Genomic DNA, 21,727 nt, shown 5'->3' on the forward strand with positions numbered 1-21,727 from the left:
GCGCTGACAATAAATACCTTTGGAAAAGAATAACTTGTGGATCTAAAATAACAATCAGATTGATATAAAAGCAGCTTTTCGAATTCTATGGACGATTTTAAATAAAAACAAAGAAAACTTTTCCGAATATTTTAACTGCTGATTTTTGAACGACGGAGCCAAAAAAGTCCAACCTTGAAATTTAGCCCCTTTAGGTTTATTATATTGCGTTTGTTATCTCCTGCCCTTTCTATCTTATCAAAGTTGTATATTTTATCGCTGATGCACGCCCACCTAAAAAGAAAGCAAATAATCCAAATTAGTTTAATTGTTCTGAAATTATATGGTGAAAATGCTGTCGTCTCACATATTGATCCTGACATTGGGAGCCTCCGTGGTGCCCTTGGTGGACGCTGGCCTCTTTTACGACCTGTCCGGCGGCAGTGCCGGTCTGCTGAGCCCGTGCTCCATGCACAGTCTCACTGGCGTCTTCGTGGAGGAGCGCGCCTCCCTCTACGAGCCGGACACGGACGGACTGGTGCTCGTGTCCAAGTACACGGATGACTTGGGCTGCTTGCAGACGCCAGAGTTCGTTCAGGTGCATCGCAACTTCACCTTCAGGGTGCGTGCTTTCCTGCCGAGACCAGTCGAGGTGCTCAATCCGGTGCCTATTTTCTACGCCTACCTCTGGAACGAGCAGGAAGGGTTGATTCCCCTCGCCTACCACATGGGTCCAACCGCCGATGGCTGGGTTGAGTGGCAACAACAGGTGCCTCACTACCTGCACTACCCACAAATGTTTAAGGTTAAAATTGATTGATCCGCATGGATGTTGTAATGTTGTTGCTCTCCTTTTTTAAAAAATTTCAGGTTGAAATTAGGTCTGATTTGTACACTGCCAGTTACGTCGCAATCCGCTGGTTTGGTCTCTCTGACGAACAACTGCCACCGTTAATTTAGTCACGAGGGAAGAGCTTTGTGTTGAAGTAAAGCTTACCTGAAAATTGAGGATAATGCTAAAATAGTCATAAATATTTGATAAAAATGTGTTTAAAGTCTGCATAATTGTCAATCAATAACTGTCTCCCTCTACTCTGTTAACTGTAAAGCCACGATTTATTAAATTTCACAATTTAGGGACTTTTTCCTCAATATTCGCACGACAAGAGGGATCAAAATCAATATAAATTATGTAAAATCCGAAATTTAATTTCCCTCGGTTCAGAGTTCAAATTTGTTGCTAAATTAAAAAAAACTAAACTCAATGAACTACTAATAATTGCTATAGTCAAGCACGGATATTGTTCTTATTAATTGGCCTGTAGAGCTCTACTTTAAAAAGAAACTTAGTTGTTTCTGACGTGCCATTATTTTAACGCTGTATTGAATCTAAGAAAAAAACACCGACATGCCACATCATTTTGTGATAAATCGCTTTTCGGGAAATACCTTTTACTGTTTATTCCTGATTTCCTGTTACGCTAGATTATATTACATTTAATATTTTATAATAACACTTGAAATGTGTGCTACAACAGCGACTTCGTTATAATTAAAAATAAATTTCATTGATTAAAAATCAAATGAAAAAGAAAAAAATAAATCATTGTCGCTCAAGAAATACGACTGTCTATGTCTAGTAGGAAAACCCCAACATGATATTAAAATGGTTTTTCTTATCTAATCGCATATCTAACAATCTTTTAGTCGAATATCGAGTCAACTTACAATTAGGAACACAATTGAAATGTCTTCAAACGTTGAGGTTAGCATTTTCCTTCTCTTGCTGGGAGCTATCATCGCTCCTTCGGTAGCGACCGGCGTGTTTTTTGACCTGTCGAGCGGCAACCCTGGTCTCGAGACGCCATGCAGCAGGTACAATTTCAGCAGTGCCTTCTTTGAGCAAGAAGCCAGCGTTTTCGACCCTGCCACCTCGGGACTAATGCTGGTTTCGGCGAACCTTGGCACTGGGTGCCTCGAGACGCCTCAGTTCGTCGAGGTGCACAAGAACTACACCTTCATGGTGAGGACGTTCTTGCCGAAACCTCGTGAGATTGCCTACCCGGTGCCCATATTCTACGCTTACTTGTGGAATGAGAAGGAAGGGCTGATCCCGTTGACGTATCACATGGGGCCTGGTGCGGACGGATGGGTCGAGTGGCAGGAGGAAGTGCCTTACTACCTCGAATATCCGCAGATGTTCAAGGTATTCAAAACATAAGTTCTCATTATAAATTAATCTAATTTTTGTAATTTTAGATCGTTATTTTGTCGGAATTGTTCACTGCTAAGTACGTCGCAGTGCGTTGGTTCGGCCTTTCCGATGAACCCGTGCCGCTTGTGTGAATTGAAATCTGCTACATCTTTGGGTTCAAATAATGAAATAAAAAAATATTACGATTTTCCCTCCCGTCTATATTTTGGTTTCAATTTAAAATGTAAGATTGCTATTATTTGTCTCAAGAAATATCAAGCGGGCTCATTGTTTCGCCGCTTTATGTAGAATCACGCGTTGATTAGATTATAAGAGTTGCACATCGCACGCAGTGATCGATTTAGGATCAAAAAAGGTCACGATATTGCTTTGTCTCCTGGAATTATTTTTTACTTTTGCGGATAAAAATCACGACTTGCTACAGTTTCCGATTGGTGCGATTATTTATTTATTTTTTTGTCATTGATTCAAAATAAGAAAATTTATACACAACACTTTTAATTTACAATATTACTACTTGAATTAATTTTTGAGTCGATGCACAATGCACGCAATGGTGCGGTCAGCATCATTCAGCGGACAATAGGGGAAGCCGAGGTTGCACGAGTTGGCATCTGATTAGATTATCAGAGTTGTTCACTGCCGTTGCGCGGACCTTGGTGGTCACATTTCGAGCTGAGAAGAATGAGGCGTAGCATTTTACTCACTCTCTTGGCGATTTTTGCGGGAATACAACAGTCGCAGGGTGGCCTCGTTTCGTCGCTTGACCAACTTTTTTTAGAAACTAGTGAAAATGAGAAAATTGAAATCATCGACCATCCGTATCAGGCGAGTTGTTTTTTTTATCGCTTTGCACACGAGGCTATATATAATTTTCAATTTTAGGTGTCGATCCACTATAGTTTTTACGGACATATCTGTGGTGGAGCAATCCTATCAGAAAGATGGGTCGTGACTGCAGCGCGTTGCGTTTGGCAGTGAGACTTATGAGTGTAATTTACACTGCTTAACACAATTAATCCAAATAACAGAAAATCAGTGGGACGGTTCATCGTAATGGCTGGCTCAGTTGCACTAGACGATAGCACAAACAGTACGTTGAATCTAGTCGATAGAATTGTAATACATCCGGAATTTGACGGATCACGGCTGCCCGAGAGGGACATCGCCCTGATTAGGGTAAAAATTAATTGTAGTTTAATTCGATAAAATCCAATCAATATTTTCATTTTCAGTTAGCGAACAGCTTAATTTTCGATAGCAGGATCAATGCCATAGCCATTCCTGAGCAGGGCTACACACCTGAAAGGGTTTTGGGGTGCACAATGGCTGGATGGGGAGCTGAAAGCTACCTCGGCGATATCCCACTGGACATGAGAGTGCAGAAATTGCGCACACACGATTTTGCCCTGTGCAACAACTCGTACAGCATTTTAAGTGTGTCTCTGCCTGAAGAAACTCAATGTGCTATAAGACCTATTCTGGGAACCTCTGTTCCCTGCACGGTATTTCATTTAAAGGTGTGTAAATATTTTAAAATTAATTGTATGTTTTGAAAGGGTGAATGGGGAGGCCCCCTTGTTTGCACGAGGGACGCTGCTGAAGGCCCAGTGCTGCTTGGTCTCGCTTCAGGAGATCCAATTCCTTGCGGATTCACAATTTTCAATATTGAGCTATTTTCCCTTCCTTACATGTTCACCAGAATCAGCAGCTTTACGGACTGGATTTATCAGACAATACAAGAGCCTGCTGAGGCTGAGGCATCAATGTTTCAAAAATGAAAACAATTAATTCATCAAACCAGAGATATTATATATGGTGGGATCACAGTCAATGTCTTAATTTAATAATTATTGCAAAGTGAGGAATGTGTGTGCTCATATTATATAAAAAAGTAGGACATAAAAAACTTATTATTGTTTCTAAATTAAACCTTACCATATCTCATCTAATTATTTTTCACCATCAGTGATTTTTTAAATCAACGGAAAGTGTGTTTTGCAATAATGTGCTAACTACCAAACTAATTTTGCAAGTGAGGTAATAAACACGCGGTTTGCTAGAGGAAGAATCTGATAGTGATAAGATTAGCTCACTGCGCGGTGCGTCATGATTGCACACTTGCGATCATATTGGTTTGAGAGCAAGAAAAATGAAACACGCGATTTTATTTTGTCTCTTGGCATTTTTTGCTGAAAAATCGCAGGGGGTCTGTGAGATTCCATTTGTGGAGAATCTTTACTCTAATAATTTCGGTAGTGAAAGGCTTGCAATCAGCGACTATCCTTATCAAGTGAGTAATAATTGAGACCTGAACGTGACCTGAAAAATTCTAATTTTCGTGCTAGGTGTCGATACATTATAGTTTCTACGGACACATATGCGGAGGAGCGATTCTCTCTGAAAGATGGATCGTGACCTCCGCGCGATGCGTTTGGCAGTAAGGTTTGATTTCCGTCAAGGAGTTACGTAATTAAATCTAAATTAACAAACAGAAAATCTGTCGAAGAGTTCGTCATAATGGCTGGCTCAGTGGCATTAGATGATACAAGCAGTCGAACCCTTGCATGGCCGGAAAGGATAGAAATTCATCCCGAGTATGACGGCTCGAGACTTCCTGAGAAGGATATTGCTCTATTAAAGGTATAACTCAAATATTCGTCAGAAAAATTGATAAAATTTGTGATTTCAGTTGAATGCAAGTTTGCCATTCAGTGACAGCATCAACGCAATAGCAATTCCTGAGCAGGATTCGTTGCTAGGAACGGGTGTCCCGTGCAAAATGGCTGGTTGGGGTGCCGAGGAGCACAATGGGGACATTCCTCTCGACCTGAGACTACTCAGATTCGTCACTCTTGACTTTGAGACGTGCCAAAATGTGAGCAGCGTGTTATTCAGTCTGCCAGAAGAAACCATGTGTGCCATAGCAACAGATTTGACGGGAGATGCAGTTCCTTGCAGTGTAATTCATTTGATAATTTAATAATAATTAAATATCAAACTGAATTTAATTTTCAGGGTGAGTGGGGCAGTCCTCTTACACGGGCCACTGGCGGTGGGCAGCAGTTGATTGGCCTCGCCTCTCGTGATCCAATCTCCTGTGCATTTGATCACGTAATGGTTAGAAATTGTTCGCTCTCTCTTCTCAGCATGTTTACCAGAGTCAGCAACTTTTCTGACTGGATCGAAACGACAATAAATGAGCCTGCAACCTTGTTGGCTTGATTTAAATGTTTGAATTCTGATTCCATACCGACCCCAAATCAAAACTCTTGTCGCTAGCCAAATGCTGGGGCATGTATACACTGTGTTGCGTAGCAGAAAGGACAAAAAAATTAATAGAACTGACATCTGTTTCGTGACGCATCACATTTATTAGGCTGGACAAAAAAATTCTTCTTAAGAGGAGCAGTTGCTCCAAAATGATACCTCACACTGGTTGTTTCCCAACGTTGGTGGTCATTCTGGCGTTTTTGACCGTGTTTGATGGACACGCAGAGGTTCAAAACAAGTCGAGTGGACCGAGGGAAGACTCGGCCGGCGTGAGAAACGGGAGCCAAGTGAGGAGTCCGTTGTCAGTAAGTGCTCATACTGTAAAAACGCAAGAGAAATCTTTGTTCAAATTTTTTTGCGGCGTAAAAAAGTCTGTGAAACAATTCAACTAGAGGAAGAGAGAACATCGGACAAAATTTTAAGTTCCACGTATCTTTCAATCCAAAATTTGGTTTTTTTCGCTTCCAAAGATGAAAATTTGCCTATGGAATTAATGAATGATTCGCTAAAACAGTGATAAGATTTCCATAAACTTTACATTTTTTTTAATCTGCTCAATGAGACGACAAATAATATGTTTGGATTTGCCTAGACACCAAATCATCCCCTCAATGATTGCAGATAGAATTAGGGTCCAGTGAAGGCCCGCAGGAGGACTGCCTTCGCACGAGTCGCACGATGATTGGCGTGTTGTCCAGCCTGCAACGCCTGAGCGACCGGCTGACGGCCATCCAGACGCTGAGCCAGGAGCAGTCCCGCCGATTCGAGACCCTGGACTACCGGCTGACCAGATTGGAGGTGCAGGAGCAGGAGCGGGCCGAGTCCCTGCGCAAGTCGGTGTCCGAGGTGTCCAAGAACATGCAACAGGCCACCTGGCAGAATGGACAAATCGTGTCCACCTTGGAGACCATCAGACAGGGGCAGGACGAGCACAAACACGCGATTTCGGTGCTGGCCGCCAACCCACCGGGTGAATAGTGTAATTTGCTGCTATGGAAGAATCAAATTTTTGTCCTTTAAAGAGACCAAAGTCAGCGTCAAGGGAGGAGGAGAGATTCTGCACAAGATCCAATCTTTGTCCAACGCCGTCCAGGGCACCAAGGCCACGATTGCGTCGATCAATGAGAAATCTGCGACTGTAGGAAAAGATTTAGCGGCCTTGACTAATTTGACAAGGTATTACAACATTTAAAAATCTAACAATTGATCTAAAATTCACGCCTCTAGAAATCTACAGAGTGCGCAATCTAATCTGCTAACCAGACAAGCCTTCGCCTCGTCAATCATTGAACTGAAGCAAGTTAATCCAGGTTCAATTCCCCAAAAAGCCCAGTCAGGTAACGGCCGTAATTTAATGCAAAATTGGAAAAGCCAAATAAATATACGCAAATCTAGGTGAACCTTTGCCGAAAGACTGCGATGCTATTATGAAAGAGGGGAAATTCACGAAGTCTGGGATCTATAAAATCCAACCAAATCGCATGTTAGGACCATTTTTCGTTTTTTGCGAGCTCGCTGACCGTGGTGGTGGATGGACGGTGGGTGCGATTAGTACATATTTCCCAATATATAATGGTCCTCCATTATCAGGTGATTCAGAACAGATACGAAGGCGCCGTTAACTTTTACAAGGACTGGCTGGATTACAAATATGGATTTGGAAACATTGGCGGCGAGTTCTGGCTCGGTTTGGAGAAAATGCATCTGTTAACAACAGATAAGGTGATGATCCAACATGCACTTTTTACAATTACCGCAATTAAAAAAATAATAAACTCATATCCTTAGGTTAACGAACTAGTAATTGAATTGGAGGATTTCGATCACCAAAAGGTGTATGCGTATTACTCGGCTTTCGCGGTAGGCTCTGAGGTGGAAGGGTACTCGTTAACTTTCCTCGCTGGTTATGATGGAGACGCAGGCAAGAAAACTAAAATAATATTGTAGAAAAAAAAAAACAAAAAAATGACCGATTCTTTCTAGGGGACTCTCTCAGCTATCACGCCGGCATGAAATTCTCGACAAGAGATTTTGATAACGACCAGTGGCCTGACGGAAACTGTGCTACGACCCACAGTGGTGCCTGGTGGTACAATGGATGCGATACGAGGTCTTGAATTTTAGATCGAATTATCATTGGCTCTATCGTAAAAATTCCAGCAATCTCAATGGAATGTATTTAAACGGCGATTTGCCTGAGATCCACGAGTACAAGGGTATGTACTGGTACGACTGGCATGGACCAACTTACTCTCTTATGAGCACAAGAATGATGATCAGACCAAGAACAGACGCGGCGGATGGGTTGGATTCACAAAAGAAAAACTCCACAACGAGCAACAATAATTCTAAAACGAAATTGACCGACAGGCAGAAGGCCGAGCCTGGTTTAAAAAGAGCTGGATAAAATTGCCAAAATGATTAAAGCGTTGTAGAGGATATTGCAATATTTGAAGTACGCAGTTTTTGGAAGAGAAATAAATAAAAATAATCACGTCATTGAACGTCATTAATTTATATATCTGACGTCAACCTGCGCAATTCTTGACTCAAAAAAAAACAAAAATCCTTGGAATGAAGATCAATTTGATGAATTTATGATATTGTTTTTGTCTTGATGATTTGTTCTTCATAGCACGTTATCCCATTATGTCTACATTATGCGGGAATCGACGTCGGAATGACGATAAAGACGTTTAAAGAACTACGTCCTTTAATTGTAAGAGATAAAAGTAATAAAATTAAGTAAACATCGATCAGTTTTGCAATCTATAAATAATAAAGCGTTTGATCACGATTGCCAAGTTGCATTTTGGGGCTCAAGCGAGACACATGGATCATTTTTCGCTCTTCGTTGCTGTAGCAGCAATTTTCGCCGCAACAGATGTGGTGCAAGGGACGCTGTACGACATGCAAGAAGGCATACCTCAATGGATAGTGACGCCTTGCAGAACAGGAAATAGGCTTGGAGCATGGATCGAAGACGCCGCCGCAAATTACCAGATGACTGAAGGTGGGAAGGTGGTGGTCTCACAGAAGAACAAGGAATCTTGCATGCGAGCCCCTGCTCAAGTGATTCAGCAAGACTATAAACTAACGATCAGAATATTTGTCTCGCGAGAGGGTTATAATCCTGGCAGGAAAGATGTCCTCGTAGTTAGATTCGTGGAGGAAGGAAACGGCATTGTGCATGACGTTGACATCAACCAAGATTTGTTTGTCATCGGCTGGCAAACAGTAACGTTTAACCACCCAAGTTTGAGTTTTGGGTCTAAAGCCTATTCGGTGAGTTTTCTCTAATTTGCTGGCGTCGATATAAAAAAATCATATTTCAGGCTGAAGTTGCGTCAGTGAATACAGGACAGGCCTACACTGCAATAAGATGGTTCAGTATTGGCAGTGAAGGCCTATCGCCTACCACTACTACGATTGCCACTGAATCGACAACTTGGGAATATCCCACGACCGAAATTGAAACTACTACCACTGCTGAAGACACCACCGTGGATCCTGAAACAACCTCCTGGACGAATCCCTCGACTGTTAATGCAACACAACCTACAGAAGCCACCACTCTGTTTGAGGAAGAAACAACAAGAGATTCGTCAGATTTTCCCACAACACCAACTCCATTGACCTCTACCACAACGGATGCTACAACAACTAGAAGGGTGGGCTGTCGTAGTAGCTGGCATCGCAAGAAAAATTAAATAAATATATGCTAATGCTTGAGCCTCTCATTGACAGAATTAATTTAAGTACATTATTCTCGTTGGAATTCAACTACCATCAAAGGTTGAGAGATTGTATTATCCATTTTTTGCCTACACCAGACAATATTGTAGCAAATAAAATTGAAAGGTATTTTTAGAGATAAAAAGTGATATACATACTTGCTTGTTCAATTCAATCCAGTTTTATTCCTCCAAATAAGTCATGACACCAATATTTAAATTGATTTTAGCTTAATATCAATCATGTGCAATGAATTAGTCTTTTGTGCCATTTGATTTTTCTGGCAAATAATGTCAATAAAATTACGAAGAACATTGAATGATAATGATAATATGTAAAAAGTTGTAACACATGCCAATATCGCCAATGAGTGCAACGTCAAAATCAAACGTTTGAATTGAAGGAAATAATCTGAATAAAAGTAAAAAAGAAAAGCCATAAACGTTTTTATTTAATTAGTAGAGTGAAGAGCTTCTATAGTAGCTATCTCCAGAGGATTATGAGCCCTGCTGATAAGGCAGAAGACATGAAACCCAGTCCGTAAAATTCACACGGCAGGAACAGGAAGTAAACTTGCTGCAAGTTTAAAAGAATCAAGAGTCAATTAAATAATTGGACACCTAATCTTTAGAAAAAAAAACTTGTAAAAGTGATTGTAAAGAATTCATTTAAAACAATCCTCGTTACCTATAGATTAACTAAGGCATATCATGGCTTATATAAAGTCAATATAAAAACATCGAAAAAGCTTAAATTTGAGGACTTTATAAGTATTATGAAACGTTAAGTGTCCAAACAAAATCAAGAGTAAAAAAGAGGAAGAAATAGTAAAATTTTACGAACTATTGTTTTATATGCAATAAAACTAGGATGGGGATTAGCGAACAGTTTGCTGAGCAGTAAAAAAGACGTAACATAAATATCATCACGCAATATCATACATAGCGTCTCGCAACAATACGGCTAGCATTTAGGAATGTATATTGCCCACTATAAAAAAATGAAATTCGTTTATAGAGGCGATTGGACTGTCTTGAACTTGAACGAGAAAAGGTTGAAGAGTGTGAAGTGAGTCCTCGATCATTTAATTACTTCAATCAACTGTATGTCAAATTAAAACTGCAATAATTGTATGATGTCATGCTTTTAAAAATTTCATTCTAAATTCTTCTCATTCCTTTCAATAACAAAACTTATCTTACAGGTGACGAGATACAGGAAGAAATATTAATGAACAATTGCTTATGATAAGCTAATCCTAAGTCCCGGATTCCTACAAATGCAGCGCAATCTATGACGCCAAAGCGTGTTTTGATTCCATAGAAGAAACTTCGCAGTTAAATTTTATTTCCTCAATCCACTCCACCGGGGCAATAGAAGAGAATATAGATCGAAGGAACGGGTTAGCGGATTTTTGTCGGAAAGTGCGTCACAAAATCATGAGATAAGAGTAATCCAAACAGAACAAAACAAGATTCTTTGCCGGTATAAATTGTTTAGCATCAACCCCAAATCAGTCAGTCTTGGTTATCTCATTCAAAGATGATGCTCCCACTTTTCATCGCAGCGGCTATCACAGTCGCAGGGACAGGTGCGCAACAGGGGGTTTTCTACGACATGCAGGCAGGAATCCCTTCAGGAATAGAAACCAAATGCGATGGAACCTCATTCTTGGGCTCCTGGAGAGAAGACGAGGCAGCTAATCATCAGCTTACAGAAGGCGGTAAAGTGGCTGTTTCACAGAGAGGGGTGATCTCTTGTATGCGAGCCCCAGTCATGGAAATCCAAAGTGATTACAAGTTCACAATTCAGCTTTTCGTGTCAGAAAATGGGAACATAAATGCTAAGGATATGATACTACAAGTCTTCTTTGTTGAGGAAGGAACTTCAGTATTTAAAATGTTGACTATCTTTCGAAGCGACATAAAAACAGGCTGGCACAATATTACTAAGAACATGCCACCTAGAATGGATTTTTCCAAAAACCATCAGGTAGGTACTTAGCATGATTCCGTCTACTTCATTTAAAAGCTGATTTTTGCCCAACAGATCGAAATTACGTCTTCCGATTTGATCAACTATGTTGCAATTCGATGGTTTGGAATATCTAACGAGGAGCTTCCACCGCCAACAACGACCACTCCTGCTGCAGAACCAGAAACGTCCGTTAATACCACTCCTGCTGCAGAAACGTCCGTTGATACCACCTCAGAAGCAATCACTACCACAACTGCTGGTGAAGACCAATCGACATCCTCCCCTACTGAACTGATTACAACAACGACTGTTCAAGCACAAACAGAGTTGTCGACCACGAGCAGAGAGCCCATCACGGATACAACTCCGAAACCCCCAGCGCAGGTGGTTTCGGTCTTTCCAGAGCTTTGGAGCACCCTCTTGGGAATTGCAATCGGAATCATAGCAATGTGCGTGCTCTTCTTCGTGGCGACCTGCTGTCGATTGTGCTTGTTCGGCAAGAGAACAGGTCGCCAAAGGATCGATTCAGGATTCAGACTGCCGAGGCTTCACGTTGTTTCCACGCCAAGCCAGAAAAGTATTACAGGGTCAATTGACACACACTCGTCGGCCAGCACCGCTGACCCGTTTTGGGTGAAAAGCAAGGCTTGGTCGCACATCCCGTAAATTAGAGTGAGTTGTTGTGTAACGCCAAATTTAATCTGAGATTTACCCATTTTTGATAAGACTGACCCTTCCCAATATCACATATCGGTATGTACAAAATAGTAATTAAAATTTGTAATCAGATCTAAAAGTATTATTGTTTCACCTACCTTTACGTAAGAATCTTCAACTTCCATGAAGAGTGAGGCATCAGCGGTGGCAAGCAGAGGTGAGGTTCTGAAATCATATGGGAAATGTTAATTTTAGTTAACAAGTAGAACACACCTGTTCATCCGAGCAAAATATAATTTCTTTTTCTTCAACCATCATAAGATTAAAATAATTATGCCAAAGGAGAACTTTCCGTTATTTGCAGTTTTCAAGTTGAGGACGTTAAAGTCTTCAATATATAGAATACGTTCAAAAGCTGTTAGGCTACGAGAAATATCTAAAAATATTAAACTAAATTGACAAAATACAAGTAACTGGTGGCAATTTAACTAAAAATTTTAAATAATCAGGGATTTTTTTGCAAATTTATACACAGTATCTTTAGATTTATGGCGTGAGCAAAGTACAAAAGAAAACCAACCTATTTCAGCAGCTGGATTCAGTTGATTTACAGCTGATAACGAGTTCGAAGTTCCCTCAGGTCCAAGAGCCTGAAACAGCATAACAACACCTTCAATTATCACTTTAGATCAGAATGATACAATTTACAACTTGATTGGAGAAAGAGTTAAACTTGATCACATAATTTTATTCTTTGATCTTGATGCTCTTTAGCAAAAAACTGATAAGAGGTGTTATAGGATTAACTTAAAGAACAATACTGACTGCTAAGGCTGCAGTGCGGTTTTGTACTAATTCAGGAATCCAGATTGTCGACTTTTTCGCTTCCATATCGGTCAACAGGGTCGAAAGTCTGTTCTGCAAATCAGCAGCCTCTCTGTCCATGTTCAGCTGGAGCAGCGCCGCGCATAGATTTTTCACATCATCTGGTTTAAATTAAAATTAGGAACAATTAACCTCAATAAAACGTATTCAAATACCTCGATAGGAGTAAATTTTCAAGTACAACTCGTAGAGTGCGCGAACAAGCGCCAAATCCTCATATGGGCTGCCTTCTTTCAGACTCAACAGCTTCCGTTCGTGTTTTCTTTTGTTTTTGCTCGAGCGGTAAGTACGCCTGGAAATGAACCATTGCAAAAAGGTTTCACAATTAAGATAAAATTAAAAAATGCTAACCCTGATCCATGAGAAGAGGCTCCACTGCTTCTGGACTTGGTCGAGCCTCTGATGCTGCTCGTGTCGGAAAACATGTCGCATTCCGGCAAGTTGGCAAACTCATCTGAGCATATTTTTTACAAATAAGGATTTAAAAATATATTCTGCACTACCTCCTTCCTCGATTCTTTTGGCCTTGTCGACGCGCACCACAAGCAGTCGACTTGATTGCTGTGCCACCTGTTCTTGGGCCGCATCAATATCGCTCAGCAAACTACTTAATTGGTTCACAATCTCAAACCGCAAGAGTTGGTCTATAACAGCAGTTCATAGTTTATTAAACTCGCAACGCTTGCTCGCAATACCTGAGCCAGGAATGTCAAAAGAGCTTTTGACCCTCCAGGCTTCATCCCAGGCTTTGGCTTTGCACAGAGAAATCAGCCTCTCCTCTTGGTTTTGGACGTACTCTGCAAACACAGTTGCCGAATCCAGATATTGTTTTCGCTCGCGCAATTCGAGTCCCAGTACTTCGTAAAACGAGCTATGTCTCTCCTTGCTGAATATAATTTTTAATCCACAAACACGTTTTTATATCGAATTGTCTACCTCCACCCAAGTTTCGGCAGGATAGGGATGATTCTCCTCCAGCACCCAGCCTTCCTGAAAGCTTCCACACTCTCCTCATAGCATTCAGCTCGGAGAAAAATGATTCCAGCCTCCTCGTAGTGCTGGCCAGACATCAGATTTGCACCATACTCTTTACAAATGTCCTATAATAAGATGGAGATCAAAATTTATGTTAGTAAAACCAATCAATGTCCTACTTTGTACAAGTAATGAGAGGGCGGGAACACTTTCAAGGCAGCTGAGTACAGTTTGTGTTCAGATATGAACTTTTTGCACTCATTGTAGTGTTCTGGTCCACATTCCTTAATATGATTCAAGGCAGATTCAAACTTTTTCAAGTGTTTGTCAATGGTGAACTTCTGATAGTTTGGCTCCAACCTCCTCAACTCGTTTAAAAACGGAATGTACTCTTTAGGATCCTATAGAAAAAATATAGAATCTTAATTTGATTCAATGATCATTGTTTAAACTTAATACCTTTTGAGATTTCTGAGCCACGAGCATGACCAACTCAAAGTCATAGAGTCCAAGAGCAACGTCAAACAGCTCGTAGACATCAACAATGTAAAAGAGGTAGTTGAGGGCTTCGTCGCTCGAAACGGGAAGCTTCTTTCCTCGTTCCTCTTCCACTGCAACTAGATTTTAGAAAAAATATCTGAAAAAAAAGTATCGGCAAATAAACACCTTTGATCTTGTTGATGAATTGAAGTGCTGATCCTATATCTGATTTGGTTTCTTTGATGAATGTCGTGATTACAGGCAAAACCAACCGCTTAGAGTCAACGTCTAACAGAACCTACACAAAAATTTGTTAAATTTTAAGAAATAGTAAAAATAAAGATTGATTTTAAGAAAACCATCATGGAAAAAAATGAAGTCAATAGATTATTGCACTCGATTTTGCAAAAGTATGGAAATCCAAAAAGTGGCTTGCACCCCTTGGGTCATTCGGGTCTCCAATTGGTTGGCCTTAAGTAATTGGTTTCATTTTTTAACTCCCCTACGGACTGGATTCAGTTTCAGACATGAAACGCGTCGATTGCTCAGGTTAGACACCGAATTTGAACTTTGCCAAACAGGGGAAGAGGGAAGATAGGGAATGGGTCTGGTCGAGGGGCAGGCCAGATTTGTTAAGTTTTTTTGCTCTGGGGACAACTTAGCACCCTGCCCCAAAGTGCTCGGCCGTTGCTTTGTTGTATTAGATGTGTAGAATTTTTCTTGCCTTACGCATGTGGGAACAGACAAAATCTAGTTTTGTTGTGTTCTGAGGTAGGACAAATCCTGGTTTTGATGGATAATGGCCTGCGTACATGCTTTCTGTCACATCAGTCTCCCTGCAAACATGAAAAATCAGCAATTTTCAAACCAAAACATTGAGCAAATTACATCAAATCAGTCAGGAACTGGCACAACCAGGTTGGATCTTTGATTTGCAGCACAAAATCCTTAATGTTTTCAAGGAACAGAGCTGGATTGTGGTCGTAGATTAGGTTGAGATTGATTCTTTGCTTTCTCATGGTGTCAAAAGCTCTAAAGTACTTCTTGCTGCAAGAGAGAAAAATTATGCATTTGAATATTTCATTTGTAGTGTTCTCCTACTTGTCCAACAGGTGCTTAATGATGAAAATGGCCAATGATCTTGGTTGGATGACCTCAAGGTTGCCTCTGGGCATTTGCAGCACCACTCTGGTGTCGCAGGGCACGGCTGCGACAAGTACAGCTCCGAATTCGGTCTGCCTTTCCGTTCCGTCAGGCCCTACTTTGCTTCTGTCCAACAAGGACTCTGCAACCAATCAATTTTGTACAAGGAGAGCCAAGATGGTTGTTTTATTGATTTTTTACCGATTCCGTCTTTGGTTTTTGGAATGCAGAGCAATTTGTTTTCAGAAGTGGTGATCAAGATGAAGTTGGAGTGGATGAAATAGGATGAACAGTTCTTCATGACATCGACATTGTCCACGTAGAGAATTCCAAAAAGGTTTCGTCCAATAACATGAACATTGTCATCGACTTCGAAAACTTCAAACTGAAAATTATGTGTTTAGCCAGATAAACGAGGAAACTGTACTTTTTGGCGGATTAATAAATTCTTGATGCGAACCACGTTCAGTGGTGGAAAATTTTGATTTTAGCCGTTTTTGGAGATTTTAATTGAAAACTTGATTCAAAAGCGCATTGCTCAATTGAGAACAAAATTTTGGTTTGTGGTCTCTGTTCAACGAGCCTGGAAAATAAAGAAGTTTCAGGCTTTGCAAGGTTTTAATGGTTTATCGTATTGTAGAGCAAAATATTACACATAATCTGAAAGCTGATGAAATTTGCTATTTAAAACATGTTAAAAATTTCTTTGCATCATTTATTGTTTCTAAAAAAAACTGCATTGATTTAAAATTTATTAATTATAAAATTTTAGATTTTTTTTCTTAGTGACTTAAATGGAGCTACATGGCCTGGTAGTAAGCTCAGGGATTTAACTAAAATTATTTTGAGCCACTAGCCAATTTCCCGGCAAGAGTCAAAATATTAGGGAGTTTCCCAGAAGATAAAAAATGAGCCACCGATCGATTCACCTTTGATAGATTCGCCGATTGAATGAAAAGTGGATTCACAATGAAACATTTTCCCAGTCAGGGTTTTGCAAACTGCATCGAGTCGAAAAAGTAAATCCTAAGATTATCCTTATGTTAGTTTACCTGTACGCATGTTGAAAACGATTTGAACTGCATGTGAAACCTTGTGGTGAAGTCCACAACTGAGTCATCATTGCACGTCCACAGTTTCAAAACGTCTTGGGCCAGGTTTACAACCACTTCCTTTGCACTTGGCAGAAGACACAGTCCCTTGACCGCACTCTCGACTAAAATTGCTGATCTGTAATGATTTACTAGGTGAATATCCAAATTATAAGTAATTATCAAATGACTTACACCACTGCAATTGTTTCGCTTTCGGAATCCAACTCCAATTTGAGCAAATAACTCTTTCGCTTCTCAGCAGGAAGAACGCAAACCAGCAAGTTCTCAGCTATCCACAGCCAATGGTGCAGACTGGAAGGGATTTGTCTGTATTTCAACTGCTCGTATTTTCCCCAGTCTAATTTGTGGAAGCCAGTTGGTACTAATTTGGTTCCAGAATTCACAAAGCCTTGCTCCTCAGGGGAAAACGGCGCAACAGATATGCTTGCAGTCGAAGAAAGATGCCCTGAATGGACCACTGTTAAGAAATATTCCTCATTCTGAGCTTAACAAAATACCATTTAGAGTGAACTTGGCCACTTCATTCTCGCTTGTAACAACACAAACGTCGTCATTTAGAAAGGCCACACACGAGACGGGATTCGGCACTTTTAAGAAATAGCTGCACATCGGTGGAGGAACAACCGCCTCTCTCAGGTTTGTCATTTTAACGTTGGCTGAAAATGCAACTTCATTATTGAGCTAAAGATAAAATAAAAAACTACGCCACCTCCATCAATTACGGCAACACTGCAAAGGTCAATGGGAGACTTTCCAGTACTGTGATCTGTTTCCCACTTCCAAACGTACTCGACGTACACTGGCCCCTCTTGGATGACATGCAAACTGCAATTTCAGATTAGAATCCAGTGAATAACTAGAATATATCTACTATACTTGTAAATCAGCTCTTTATCCCAAGAGAAGTTCAGCAAATTCTGCTCTGCGGAAAAGTTAAGGCTTTGCTTCAGTTGCCAGTGGTAATTAGTTGCTGCCCACAGCTGCAGGCACGACTTCTTGCTCTCTCTGCACACGCACCAAATGGCCAAAATGCTCGAGTCCAGATTCCAACGCAACTCTTTCACCTGATGAGAAAATTTAAATTTCCTTGCTTCAATCGACATGGACAAACTTACTTGAACCTCATTGGGTTGGAAAGGCAGCGCAAATTCGCCATGACGGAGGCCATTCTTCTCAAAGAAGGCGACAATATGCTTGTTGGGCATCGTGACCGTTGAAGCAAAGACAGATCCTGACAGTTTCCAGTCCAGACACTGCTCCAGACCGACAGTTGGCTCACTGGTATACTGTAGCACGCCTTCTCGGTTGAAAATTCGGATTTGACGTGCACCTTCAAGGGCCAAAATAAATTTTTTGTTCTAGCTCGGGTTAGAATTGGGTCTTCACCAGAGTGTTTAATGAAAGACACAGCAAACAAGGCGCCGTCACCTCTCCACCGGATTCTGGGCAGTTTGTCGTCGAGCTCATTAGCTTGCGTCTCGTCAACTTGCAGTTTTGCCTGAGCAGCTGCTTTTCCCGCCGTTCCATGAAACTGGGTTTCCTTTTTCCCCCAACCAACATTAACAAATTGTTCTGTAACGGTAGCAAAATATTTAAATTTGACAGGAATTACAATTTTACTCATTACTTTCGCCAAATCCCTCTTGGTGAAGATCAATTTCACCGGTTATAGGGTCGAAATCAGAGGACAGGACCATTACGGTATCGTTTCCAGATACTAAAACCACAAGCGATTCATCCGCACTCCACTCCATGGCTTTAATCCCGCTCTCCACACTTCCCACGTAGGAAATCTGAAAAATTAAAATTATTTAAAAATTTGCACATAAATATCAAGCATGTAAAATAAAATAAAACACCATTAAATCCTTAAAAAGAAATAATTTTTACCTCATCCCGATCCAAAGTTGCAACTTCACCGACTGCAAGCGCAACGTACAATTTCTCCCAAACAGAAGTGTACGCGAATCCAACCACACTGACATCGTCTCCTGGCAAATCCAATTCGTATTTCCCAATTATCTGGCATTTAAAACAATCAATGACACAATCTATCTATAACGAAAATACCGCTCAACCAACCTGTTCCGTGGACAGGTCAACTTTGTAGATTGTTTTCGCCTCGAATAAAAACAAGATTGGCGGGTTTACGTGCGCCTGGACACAAAAGCAAGGACTGCTGGGCAGATCAGAACTCTCGAAAACCCGCACTGACAAGAGACGCAGGTCTCTCATCTTGAAACGCGTGAGGAGTTCCGGAGATTTGAGAAATTTCTGTAGCTAAACACAAAAACACCTGGCATGCACACACCCACTCAGTCAGCCTCAGCCAGGCCTCAGCCACACAACAATGCCATCAAAATAAACACACGTGCTGCTAGCTGCCTGGCTGGTGGGAACAAAAGCGCATCGCGACGCGCAGGTCTGGCTTCGCCCCCTTATCGCGACTTTCGCAAATAATATTGACAATAACAAACAAAAATGTGTGATCAACAGTGAAGGCGAAGAGAGTGAGAACTTGAACGTGATTAAGCTTGTCCAGGAATCTTTAAAGAGTCGCAAGATGTCAAGAAGCGTTCGTGGCATTTCGTGGAATTCTTCGCATTCTTAAATTTGACCACTTCTGGTTTGGTTTCTTAAAGACCGACATGAATCAGTAAAATTGTTACATATTATTTCGAAATAGTCATGGAACATTGGGACAAAAAGGACAAAAATATTCCTGTGCCTTCCCCTGTAAGTGTCAATCAATTTATTGTTTTGGTCCTTTTCAATGAATTAATTTCAGAGGGATTCCTCGCAGAATATTCTGCAGAGGATTTCCAATTTGTGCGGCAGCTACGAAATGAGCGATGTCATTCTTGTGGTTGGTCCCAAAGAATTCCCAGCACACCGTCTTCTCCTCTGCCTCTCCAGTGAAGTGTTTAGGGTACAATATTCCGTCTTGATTTCATGTATGTATTTGTAATGCAAATTAAATTCATATCCAGGTAATGCTGATGAACAAGGAATGGAACGAGGCTCAGGTAATGAAAGTGGAGCTCCAGGAGTCGCAACAGTGCTGTGAACATTTCCACAAATTCCTCGCGTTCTTCTACAGAGGCAAAATTAGTATTTCAGTTGACGACTGTTTGCCACTTTTGTGCCTTGCAGATAAATATAATGTTAAGGTAGGAGGAGTTAGTTTGTAGCGACTTTACAGCTGGTTTATCTTGGCATTTCCTCAGGAATTAAGCTCAACTTGTTTGGATTACATGTGTTCCCACATCGCGTATGCTGCCACAAAAAGTATCTTACTCTCCTGGCTGCAATACACTCACTGCTGTAGCCATTTAATAGCTGCCCAGGTGCGTTTGTTTCATTCTCAAGTAGTCATGTTTCAACCTCAATTGTTCAATCCAAACAGGCCTGCCAGAATTTCGTGTTGTGGAACTTCTCAACTGTCGCATGCGCGTCAGATTTTGGTAGTTTAGAGCTGGAATCAATGGTTTGGATCCTCCAGCAAAATGATCTTGTTGTCCAAGATGAACTCGAGCTCTACAGGTAACAATCATAGCGTGATTTTTAAACTAGATAGAGAGAGATTTAAAAATGAATGAAATCCTTTAACATGTGTATACTGATAAGGTCCTAAGGACCATGACTGTACAGTTAAAAAATAGATAGGTTGTTAATTGAGGCAATGGCGAAGTCGGCTAATACGTAAATGGTGTAGAATAATTTATTTATTTTTAGTTTTGTTAAACATCTTTCCCAAAATCACCGATGAGAGCGCATATAACCCGGCCACATAACTGGTGACTTGTAATGAGGCCAAACTTCGAAAAAATTGGATTTTTGTTTCACATTTGGTCAAAAGTGTTTGGTAAAATTGATAGGTTAGGGTTAAATTTTTCATGTAATATCATTTTTCAAATAAAAAATCCCCATCATTTCACTTTAAGGCGGCGGCTTAGCCATTTTTTTGCCCTGCAGCGGCGGCTGGCGCGGCTGACAATATTTTAAACGTCCAGTTTGATAGTACTTTAATGGAACACATTTTATTCCCCTGTACTTTTTAATTTCTGACCCTTTTTCACCGGCGGTTGGCGCAGCTTAGCCACATTCACGGCTCATGGCGGCTGCCAACTAAAACTTTAATTTGCCGGCTAGCGTGGCACAGCGCAGCTGGCCTCTAAAATCTTGGCATTTTAATTACAGAGGTGTATAGATCAAGCAAAACTTAAATTCTAATTTAAAAAAAATCAATGCTCTTGAATGGTAGAAACAAAATTTGCATTTCTTGTCATACATTTAAAAAATAAACAGCCCTAATAATTAATGAATTGGTTTGAAGGGTTAATTATTGTGAAATGATTTGAAACAGGTTAGTGATATACTGGTTGGAACTGCAGCAGCTGCGACTCATCGATACTGACACGGACTTGGAAGAGACGATGGAGATGTACACAAAAACCACCATGATGTGCATTCGCTTTCCCATGATGTCTCCGAGACAGCTGGCTGACCTGCTCCTTCAGGGCGAGGTGAAAAAGTACAAAGACTTCTTTGTAGACAGACTCGGCCTCGGAATGGCATTTCATTCTTCCAACCACCATCAGTAAATTAACAGGTTGTTATTTAAACAGTTGCTAATTGGCCTTTAGTCTAGTCAAACTGATGAAGAATGAGTCGGGTTTGATGCTGACCCCTCGCATCTACATGACAGACACATGGAGCTCGGGGCTGACGATTGAGAAGTACTCGGACATCCAGCCCTACCACACGAGCACCCTAGTTTTTTCCATTCCAATCTCATTCTCAGAGTGCCATCAGAGCAGCCACGTCGAGTGGGTGGCCGACTTCTATCCCAGAGGCCTGTGGTATCCAAAAGGCCTGCTGATCGCGTGGGAGGGCACAAAGGAAATCCCAGAGGCTGTGCTCAAGACGTGCAGGCTGTCGCTCACCTGCAGAGACCTTGAGAGCATAAGCAAAATGCATTTTCACGTCAAAATCGGAATTCTGGTACCGTAAAGGTTTCGCCTGGATGATTTTTTCTTGTAACAATTTTTGTTTTAGGTCACTGGAACCAGTGCTGGAATCGAGCACGTGGCGCAGGTTGTTTACAAGCATCATTACTTTGACCGCAGTAACTGCGTGCTGCACATTGATGATTTCATGCCCTATGAAAAGTTGCTGAATAGTAAATTTTTGGTTGGACCTAATTCAGACACTCTGAAGCTGCGGATTGTCATAGAACCCCTTGTTGATATGATAAAATGAATTATTACAATAAAAAATTGCAAAATTTAAA

General features: G+C 40.9%; 7 protein-coding genes across 9 annotated transcripts; 6 read left to right on the top strand and 1 right to left on the bottom strand.

The window, feature by feature from the left end:
• Positions 1–182: 182 nt before the first annotated feature.
• Positions 183–2,393, top strand: LOC135937029 (uncharacterized). Its single transcript, XM_065480093.1, has 3 exons — positions 183–784; positions 850–2,185; positions 2,239–2,393. Exons 1-2 carry the CDS (start codon positions 323–325, stop codon positions 937–939), a joined length of 552 nt encoding a protein of 183 aa, XP_065336165.1. The 5' UTR covers positions 183–322; the 3' UTR covers positions 940–2,185; positions 2,239–2,393.
• Positions 2,394–3,059: 666 nt separating this feature from the next.
• Positions 3,060–5,425, top strand: LOC135935373 (chymotrypsin-like elastase family member 2A). 2 transcript variants are annotated; one of them, XM_065477643.1, is made up of 5 exons: positions 4,297–4,487; positions 4,543–4,634; positions 4,690–4,837; positions 4,887–5,156; positions 5,213–5,425. In XM_065477643.1, exons 1-5 carry the CDS (start codon positions 4,347–4,349, stop codon positions 5,417–5,419), a joined length of 858 nt encoding a protein of 285 aa, XP_065333715.1. In that variant the 5' UTR covers positions 4,297–4,346; the 3' UTR covers positions 5,420–5,425. The 2 variants fall into 2 exon arrangements, with proteins under 2 accessions (XP_065333716.1, XP_065333715.1); XM_065477644.1 differs by lacking the exons at positions 4,297–4,487; positions 4,543–4,634 and adding an exon at positions 3,060–3,171.
• LOC135937560 (chymotrypsin-C-like) lies at positions 3,251–3,975 on the top strand. The gene is made up of 3 exons (XM_065480716.1): positions 3,251–3,373; positions 3,430–3,699; positions 3,754–3,975. The coding sequence occupies exons 1-3, from the start codon at positions 3,251–3,253 to the stop codon at positions 3,973–3,975; spliced, it is 615 nt and encodes a 204-aa protein (XP_065336788.1).
• A 119-nt stretch (positions 5,426–5,544) lies between the features above and the next one.
• Elp1 (elongator complex protein 1) lies at positions 5,545–18,757 on the bottom strand. Its single transcript, XM_065477639.1, has 26 exons — positions 18,517–18,757; positions 18,325–18,456; positions 18,062–18,227; positions 17,821–18,006; positions 17,550–17,764; positions 17,311–17,498; positions 17,144–17,259; positions 16,932–17,090; positions 16,606–16,879; positions 16,372–16,549; positions 15,521–15,704; positions 15,278–15,461; positions 15,065–15,223; positions 14,901–15,012; positions 14,363–14,474; positions 14,156–14,307; positions 13,876–14,097; positions 13,658–13,821; positions 13,417–13,607; positions 13,225–13,365; positions 13,073–13,175; positions 12,877–13,013; positions 12,662–12,822; positions 12,417–12,486; positions 11,995–12,061; positions 5,545–5,785 (listed from the first exon to the last, which is right to left on the bottom strand). The coding sequence occupies exons 1-25, from the start codon at positions 18,667–18,669 to the stop codon at positions 11,997–11,999; spliced, it is 3,924 nt and encodes a 1,307-aa protein (XP_065333711.1). The 5' UTR covers positions 18,670–18,757; the 3' UTR covers positions 5,545–5,785; positions 11,995–11,996.
• LOC135935371 (angiopoietin-related protein 7-like) lies at positions 5,617–9,372 on the top strand. Its single transcript, XM_065477640.1, has 10 exons — positions 5,617–5,772; positions 6,089–6,437; positions 6,490–6,643; positions 6,695–6,804; positions 6,863–7,005; positions 7,058–7,189; positions 7,256–7,388; positions 7,451–7,577; positions 7,628–8,752; positions 8,803–9,372. The coding sequence occupies exons 1-9, from the start codon at positions 5,617–5,619 to the stop codon at positions 7,872–7,874; spliced, it is 1,551 nt and encodes a 516-aa protein (XP_065333712.1). The 3' UTR covers positions 7,875–8,752; positions 8,803–9,372.
• Positions 10,456–11,975, top strand: LOC135935372 (uncharacterized). 2 transcript variants are annotated; one of them, XM_065477642.1, is made up of 3 exons: positions 10,456–11,194; positions 11,252–11,372; positions 11,403–11,975. In XM_065477642.1, the coding sequence occupies exons 1-3, from the start codon at positions 10,745–10,747 to the stop codon at positions 11,843–11,845; spliced, it is 1,014 nt and encodes a 337-aa protein (XP_065333714.1). In that variant the 5' UTR covers positions 10,456–10,744; the 3' UTR covers positions 11,846–11,975. The 2 variants fall into 2 exon arrangements, with proteins under 2 accessions (XP_065333714.1, XP_065333713.1); XM_065477641.1 differs by having other exon boundaries at positions 10,463–11,194; positions 11,252–11,975.
• Positions 18,758–18,880: 123 nt separating the features above from the next.
• Positions 18,881–21,727, top strand: LOC135936613 (BTB/POZ domain-containing protein 17-like). Its single transcript, XM_065479492.1, has 8 exons — positions 18,881–19,170; positions 19,223–19,363; positions 19,425–19,604; positions 19,662–19,781; positions 19,841–19,977; positions 20,801–21,034; positions 21,081–21,438; positions 21,493–21,727. Exons 1-8 carry the CDS (start codon positions 19,123–19,125, stop codon positions 21,694–21,696), a joined length of 1,422 nt encoding a protein of 473 aa, XP_065335564.1. The 5' UTR covers positions 18,881–19,122; the 3' UTR covers positions 21,697–21,727.

This window comes from Cloeon dipterum, chromosome 2 (assembly GCF_949628265.1).
Source record: "Cloeon dipterum chromosome 2, ieCloDipt1.1, whole genome shotgun sequence".
Taxonomy (NCBI): Eukaryota; Metazoa; Arthropoda; class Insecta; order Ephemeroptera; family Baetidae; genus Cloeon; species Cloeon dipterum.